This window comes from Letharia columbiana (assembly GCF_014066305.1).
Source record: "Letharia columbiana isolate WasteWater2 chromosome Unknown xfSc0000026_s0, whole genome shotgun sequence".
In the NCBI taxonomy this organism is placed as follows: domain Eukaryota; kingdom Fungi; phylum Ascomycota; class Lecanoromycetes; order Lecanorales; family Parmeliaceae; genus Letharia; species Letharia columbiana.
This window is the reverse complement of record NW_023501158.1, coordinates 30,623-38,497: the sequence shown is the minus strand read 5'-3', so window position 1 is coordinate 38,497 and position 7,875 is coordinate 30,623. Positions and strand designations below refer to the sequence as shown.

Here is a 7,875-nt window from a genome sequence, read left to right as displayed (position 1 = left end):
GCTAAATGAGTTAGGAATACGAGATGTCTTTCGGTCTATCGGCCACAACTCAAGCTACCGGATACATTTTTCAACACCCTGCCGCTCAACAATCTAGTGTTCCTGTATAGCTCCATGATATCTTTACTGCGCTCCTGCACACACCTTCCTTTACAGCCATCAGTACAACCGACCATGCACTGCGCCCAGGATAACCCCTTTTCACGCCCCGCGTGGTAGATCTGGTAAGCTCAATACTCACCCCTAAAATCGCGAGTGGTGCCATGGTCGCATACGAGCCGCGACTATATCATGCGTACCGCGCCCATCTTAGGATTTTGTTCAGGAGCAGGAATGGGGCGCCAATGGCTATTATTGTGGCGTTACGCGTGAGCATGTAACGTCAGCCAGTATCGGTACGCTTTTGTGAGTATCGACACCGCGGCAATGATTCGGACCATGTACCATGTTTCGTAGTTGCGACGTCGGATGCTGAGAGGTGTGATGGCTACGATGGGCATCAGTATCGCGGCAATGATTCCAAACCGTTGCAAGTGGGCATAGAGATTGTATTGGAGTGGTTCCATGTCCTGGGCGGCGAGGAAGATACTGTGATGGTTAGTATGTGACGCGGAGTGGTAAAAAAGAGAAAAGGGGCTTACAGTGCATGCATGCCTAATTGTATGAGGGTTGATGTCGATGCATTCGTAGGTGTAGCCTGCTAGAATAGCGAGGAGGAGAACGAAATCGATATTCATTGTGGCCCTGTTTCGGTAAGATACGTCGATTATATTCCAGATTTATACCATCCCAGTCTTCGGGCGAGATTACTCGTCAACATTCAGTATAGAACCGTGAAAGAATAATCATGTCGACCGCAATGTACAATGCTACCACGTAAATGTGCCCTCGAGAGGAGAAGCCGATACCTCTTGTAACTAGAAGTTTGTGAAAGTCATAAGCGGAATTTGGTATTTTTGCCTTGGTAGAGCTGTTCGATTGGCAGCGTACACAGGAGGATCTCCGAGAACTCGGAAAGCCGGAGAGTCGCTTCTCGAACTTCGCTTGAACAAGAGGTACCTGAGCCATATCCACTGCGTAAAAGAAGAGTGTTAGACCGTCCATTGCGATGGCGAAGTAACAGGTGGTATTTCCATGATAGGCGGCAACTCGTGAATCATTGCCGATGTCGAAGGTGTAATCGATTGCAGCTGCTCTTGGAATTGATCATTCTAGAATTGAGATGGATGGCAGGAGATTGCGAGTATGCGAGGACGAATTTCCGACATTTAGATCTTGGCATTGTCCACATCAAGCTAAGTTGGGTATAAGGGATTCGCAGAGAATAATAAGGTGAGTGTAGCGAGTATCAGAAATTTCTTCTTTATCACTTGTACTGTCTAGCCTGCATTTTGAGTCGCTGGTTTTTACCTTTCATTGCCGACTTCAGCCCTGAGAGCAACACCACCGAACGACGATAGTTACGGTTCGACAGCTGTCTACAACTGCTAGTAAGCTTCTTACACCTGTCAAGTTGTTCAGCGATATGCGCATATGTTTGTGGCTGCTCAACATCATCTGTGGATGGTGACCAAACAGTTGTTCGAGGGTTGGTGTGATCGCCCCGAGCCCGGGTTACAGTTGGGCAGGGTGGAAAAAAGTTCGGCGGGGGTGAAGCGAGCATATTCTATGCCGAATCTTCACCCCTGCCGAACTTTTTTCACCCCTACAGAGCTGTAACCCGGCACGCGGGTGCCAGAAATATCCGTATACGCCAAGAAGTCTCTCCATCGTGTCAGCTAAGATATCTCGACGATTATTCTCTTGGAGGATAAACTTTTACGGAGCGATCTATTTATACTGATAAGATCTTTAAATTATATCGCAAGAACCTTCAGCTAGGGTCCTTAGTTGTGAAATTATAATCGACTTTTCAATTTGTAGGTATACGGATATTTCTGGCACCCGCGTGCCTGGATAGACTTATAGTAGTATATGCTAAACGTATCCGTTCAACCCGAAATATGGGGCCGAGTCGAAAACGACATCGATACTTTAGAGGGGGGAACGGGGCCCAGGGGGGAACCCTATACTTATACGGGCGATCTACTCACCCCTGCCGAGCTGTAACCCGTTCTTGAACCCCTGCCGTGGGCTCTTGGCACTACGCGTCGCGTCGTACGTACATATAATAGAATTTGTAAGAGTGTCAAGGTAAGGGCAACTGGGAAGTATAGTATATGGCTTGAATTGTGTAGCTATCTAAGTTCTTCCTCACTATGGAATTCATCTATTGTGAATGACTCGCCCTACAAGGACCAGGGAGACCTCCATGCAAACAGCATCTTCTGTCCAAGCCTATCCTTCCCTCATTCCATGTGTAAACAATATTGATCATTACCCGTTCATGATGTTCGAGAGGAAAAGAGAAAGCAAATGAAAAAGAATCCAGGCTGTTTGCTAATTGCGCAACGAAAAAAAAGCGGACCAAAGCCATGTAAGTCGTCGGAGACTTGATAGCTTCCTTACATAATGAATGTTGACCTATGCACTCTCAAACAAGATACAGAAACACCATTCCTGCATCTCCCGCCCGAATTGCAAAAAATGGTAGGTCACCATCTTCTCGGTGACCGACTAGGCCACATCAAACTCGCACTCATTCATGGATGGGACGAGGAAAGGTGAAGATATGCAAGGGCAGTCCTCTCATTCAGAGCAAAATTTACTCACATTATTTGCGAGACAAAGATCTCCGACGAGGCTGCATGCAACTTACTTGAAACCTAGGACTGCGACATGATGCCTGCAGACAAGGACGCCCCAATGGATATGTTGGAATATCCTCCCAGCCTTGTGTTAGGGCTAACCAAATACTTTTTATTAGGCTTCACAGCCACTATTCTTCTTCTAATAACAAATATTCCCATCACATTCCAAAGGGTTATACAGCTTTGCCGAAATGGTGACGCGGATTGTTATGCCTGCCATGAATACTGGCTGGATAAACCCTACACAATGCATGATGAAACGTTGGCAAGCCTCTAGATCTCGAACGACTCGACAACAATAGGACGAACCCGGATCTTCTACGCGTTTGCTGCCAGGCGTACAACGAAGTAAACCCCGCGCTTTGGGGCAGCACCTTATGGTCCCTCACGCACTCCTTGGCTTCCATCAAATTCATGGAATTCCGCAATGCAGTGCAGCCTCGTGAGACGAGAATCTTACATTTAGATGTCGACATGCACTGTCACTGGAGACTCGACACGTGGGCTTTTGGGTGGTACCGTTCTCGCCAAGTCGGTCCTCATCAAACTCTCTGCTTTGAAGATTGTCCATCTTGGTATCACGGGCAATTAGTGGATTGGAGATTCGGGCGTCTCTAGAGTACACAGGATGCTCAAAGCGGACTGGAATTCAAAATACCGTCGAAGCCGTGGTGTCTTACCTCGAAGACGCTGACAGTAACGTACAATGAGACTGCCAATTCAAACGATTTCAAGATGACACTTCTGGAAAGACAGAAATCGGCGACTGGCATCAGAAAGAAGTTGGTTGATTCTGCCAGAGCGCCAAAGAGCGCCGTATTCTATCAACCACCTGTCTTATTCTTGACTCCCGCTTGCAACTGGCATTTAAAAAGCATACGTCTACCAATTCAGTGGTCGCATTCCTAAGCGCATCGCCGAGCAAAAAACACGGGATGACGCTGAGTTACAGCAGTCATACACGGGATGTGGCAAAGTCAGTGATGTTGTTCCGATTAGGTCGTCGGAGGTGGAAGATGACGTTGTGCTTTTTGTTGTATTAGGCTGCTTATAAGTTGTCTAAAGGCAATCAATGCTATCGAGTCTACCGCCGCACCGCCAGGAGCTAGACTCACTCCTTACGTCAACCGTTGAAGCCTGTAGAGACTGCGACAAACAGCTTGTTATCAAGGACACTGACCAGCAAGTCATATTATAGTCCCACTCAATCCGGTTTATACTTATCCCTGCAAAGCTACTCGCATGTTTCTGTTTCTAGATCCCATAACGAACCTCCGCCTTTTCCCATGTCTGTTTCTTATGATCCGTAATCTGTGTTCATCTTATTGCAGCGAAGGCAAGGGCTTACACCGACTGTGCAGGGTTTGATAGCCTGAAAAAGGCTACAGCTACTGAGCGCGCGCATGGTTTCATTCATTACGTGCGCTTTGATTCCAACATCGATAATGCTACCGAGCAATCCACCGTCGCACTGGAACCCTCAGTGCCGAGGGGTTTCCTGGGACTTGGCAACAATATTGGCCCAGGCTTTCTGCCAAACTTCCAGGAGCACACCGACTTTTATTCAAGAGCCAGCAAATTACTTCTATCATCTACCTCAGTTTATTAAAGCCCATGGCTGTAGTATTCAAATCTCGCTAGCATCTCCTATAATAATTCACATGTTGGATGAAGTCCGCACAGGCGCTGCTGATTCCTATGTGCCTTACCACCTACGAACCTTCTCCACAAAGCAAGTCTGAGATATGTTGACCGGCAACTCGGCACTGGCTTACTATCCTCGGAGTACCGGCAAAAGCCATACTGTGCTGAGCGAAAGAGCGAGTAGTCGCAGACCATGTTCATGGCTTTGGTTCTGCCAATCAAACACGAGCAATGGTGGTCGCTAGTGCTTGCCAGTCCTTGGACGTGCTAACTCTCTTGGACTAGCTGCAATTTTCTGAGCTGACCCGCGAGAAACCGGCTCCCCCGTACCAAGGTTCATAATCTCCCTATTTCGCCTGTGAACTCTCGACGCTCACGTAGCCAACGTCTGCTGCGTTGGCGCATCATGGACTCCAAGCATGTCACCAAATTCGACTTTTCCATCATTTGCCCCGAAGACCTCATCGATTTTACTCCACTACACTGGTAAGAATCTGCTTCTCTTTATGACCCCTTCTTGATGAGTATGGAAAATTACACTGCGAGCTGCCTTGATAAAAGAGTCAAAAATCTCACTCACCTCGTCCGGAGCTCGTCCCTGTAAACATGACAGTCAGCCATCTCTACGTTCACGGAACGGATACGGACTGATGTTCCGAATAAATTTCAAGGTACCAAACCCTTCTTGACGACCCAACATTCACCCCAATCGGCAACCGATCTCGCAGCGAGAACAACCCGGAAACTGATCGTCGCACTTTCTTCTCCCAAACCCAATGGACCGATGCTACGATCCGAGCATCCCAATGCTTCTACAGGGGCTTCATACCTCCAGACAGGTGGAGCGAAGACCCTCGGCCTGTCGAAGCGCAGAAAGGCCCCGGGGAGTGCCGAATGCTCTTTTCGCTCGGCGAAGGCGTAAGCGGCGGGCTTAAGTATGTGAAAGAACTGCTCAGGCCACGATTGACTACCTCAATATCGATGCGCCGATTAAATGTTATCTTGCAGAGATTTTGCACACGGAGGTCTCATGGCTACGTTGCTAGATGAGACGCTGGGAACGCCGGTGTTTGTGCAATGGGCTGCTGGTTGCGCTACTGCTGAATTGACGGTGAAGTTCGAAAGGCCGTTGCCGACTCCAGTGGTGGTGCTGTGTGGGAGTTGGGTCGAGAAGATGGAGGGAAGGAAAGCCTGGGATCGTTCCTTGATACGGCCGAAACACGCGCAAAACAGAATGAATATAATTGGTTCCTATGTGCTCATGTACAATCTCCTACAGATGCGAAGTACACCCACGGGCTAGGGCTTCGATTTATTAAACAAGGTCGCGGTAAGTCGAGATTCTTGGCCCTTATTTCTACACAGACTTCCCATCGCTCTTCCTTGTCTCAATCTCCCATTCCACCGAGCGCTTTATGCCATCCTTCCAGTCCGGCACGGGATGATTACCCAGCCTCTCTTCAGTCTTATCAATGTTGAATGGCTGGGTCTAATATACGTGCGACATGATTTGTTTGTTGAAAATGAGGGGTTGTCTTCGACCGGACGTGCCAATCCAGAACATCCACTCCGTCACAAGTGCTATAGCCATGCGGAGCCAGGCTGGGATGACTCTGATGTCTTCTGGGCGCGTGGTATCGCCAGCGGCGCGCCAAATGAGCCGTGTCGTGTCCCAGGAATGCACGAGCTTGCCGTCGGTCAGGATGGAGGCTTCGCCACCAACCATCCCAGACGTGTGATCCGGGTTCAGGTGGGCTTTCAGGACGAGAACGCTACCTTTTGCAACATTCTCGGCTTACACGAAGTCATAGAGGCTCGTTTTGTTGCCGAGTTGTGTAGTGGTTCGCTTGTTGTAAACCGGAGGTAGCTGGTTCGGAACCGTCTGTGTGTCTAGTTTTCCGTACTTAAAGCAGATTCGAAGGGCGACGGCATGAAACGGGCTCTATTTGCGTCAAGGACTAGTCTAGGTCTCTCGGCTTGCACCTTTGAAAGCTCCTATGGTGTGGCTTCTGAGTTTTTGAGACGCCATACCGGGTCTTCTTCGTTTTGGTGGACGTGCGACCTGCCAACCATGACACCATAGTACGAATTGAGTACGAAGCCTTGGAGGAACATGAATTTTGAGACGCGTGTTTGTTTTTTTTATAGCTCTCTTCTATAAAGAAATAATATTAGATATATAGATTCTATATAATCTATATAAAAAAGAATTTATTATTATAAAATAATAGTTAAAAAGCTTTTAAATTATTTATAATATAAAGTATAAGCGTAAGCTAAGTAATCTAGTAATTTAGAATCGAGAGCTATAAGAGAAGCTTAGAGCTATTATAAAAAACTCGATAACTACGAACTTCGATATTAAATTAATATATATATATATATATTAGAATCGAAAAGATCTTATTAATAGAAATCGTATCGCGGTAACTTTAAAGAAAATAGATCTTAAGAGAATTACTTAATAAGATAAATAGGCGAATCGCTATTAAAGAAAATAAAGGCTATTAGAGTCTAATTTCGTCTAATTTATTAATAGCTATTTAAAGCTTAACGATTATAATATTTAGATCTACGCCTATATTAATATCTACTTACACTTTATTATTTAAATCTATATTAAAATCTTAGCTTATATCGCTATTAATATTATTATATAATACCTCTATACTATTAATATCGCTAAAATAATATCGAAGTTTATATATTTAAATCGAGGAATTAAGATTATAATTATAGTTAATATATATTAATATCTACGTATAGTATTAGATTTAAAAAACGAAACGTCTTTATTTCGAGATTATTAAATATATAATAAGAGTATTATTAATTAATGAATTAAGTTATAATAAATATAGCTTTATAATAGAGTAGTTAATCGCTAAATTAGATTCTTCGATAGAATAAGTATTAATAACTCTTTTAATAAATATAATAAGACTTCTAAAATCGCGCTATTAGCTATCTATATATCTATTATTCGTAAAGAGATATTTAAATAACGAGATATCTAAAATAGTTATAAGATTTATAGATAGAAAGGTGATTATATTATAATCGACTAGTTATAAAATCTATATATTAATTTAAAAGAGTTTAAGATTAAAGAGAAAGATAAATAATCTAACTAATATATATATATATATATATTAAAGTAACTATTCTATAATCTCGATAAATATTTAATATTAACTATAATAAAGTTTTATAATTAGAAGATTATTAATATAAATTATAATTCGTATACTCTAAACGCGTTAAATATTAATAAGAATAAAAGCTCTTAATATAATACGATTTATAATACTCTACGCGAGTAGATTTATTAGTATATACTTATAATCGAAAACTTTAACTTTACTCTTACTATTTTATTAAGATCTTAAGATATTTATTATTAAGTTATATATTAGAATATAATAAATATTTAAGTATAAGAGATTATAAAGTAGAAAGAGAAGGAGATAACTAAATTAAC

At 43.5% G+C, this 7,875-nt stretch overlaps 2 protein-coding genes across 2 annotated transcripts; one reads left to right on the top strand and one right to left on the bottom strand.

Moving 5' to 3' along the window:
* Window positions 1–362: 362 nt before the first annotated feature.
* HO173_013070 (uncharacterized protein) lies at window positions 363–652 on the bottom strand (the record flags this gene model as incomplete). Its single annotated transcript, XM_037314899.1, has 2 exons — window positions 363–588; window positions 642–652. The coding sequence occupies 2 exons, from the start codon at window positions 650–652 to the stop codon at window positions 363–365; spliced, it is 237 nt and encodes a 78-aa protein (XP_037158219.1).
* A 4,148-nt stretch (window positions 653–4,800) lies between these two features.
* HO173_013069 (uncharacterized protein) lies at window positions 4,801–5,444 on the top strand (the record flags this gene model as incomplete). The annotated part of the gene is made up of 2 exons (XM_037314898.1): window positions 4,801–4,880; window positions 5,066–5,444. The coding sequence occupies 2 exons, from the start codon at window positions 4,801–4,803 to the stop codon at window positions 5,442–5,444; spliced, it is 459 nt and encodes a 152-aa protein (XP_037158218.1).
* Window positions 5,445–7,875: the final 2,431 nt, after the last annotated feature.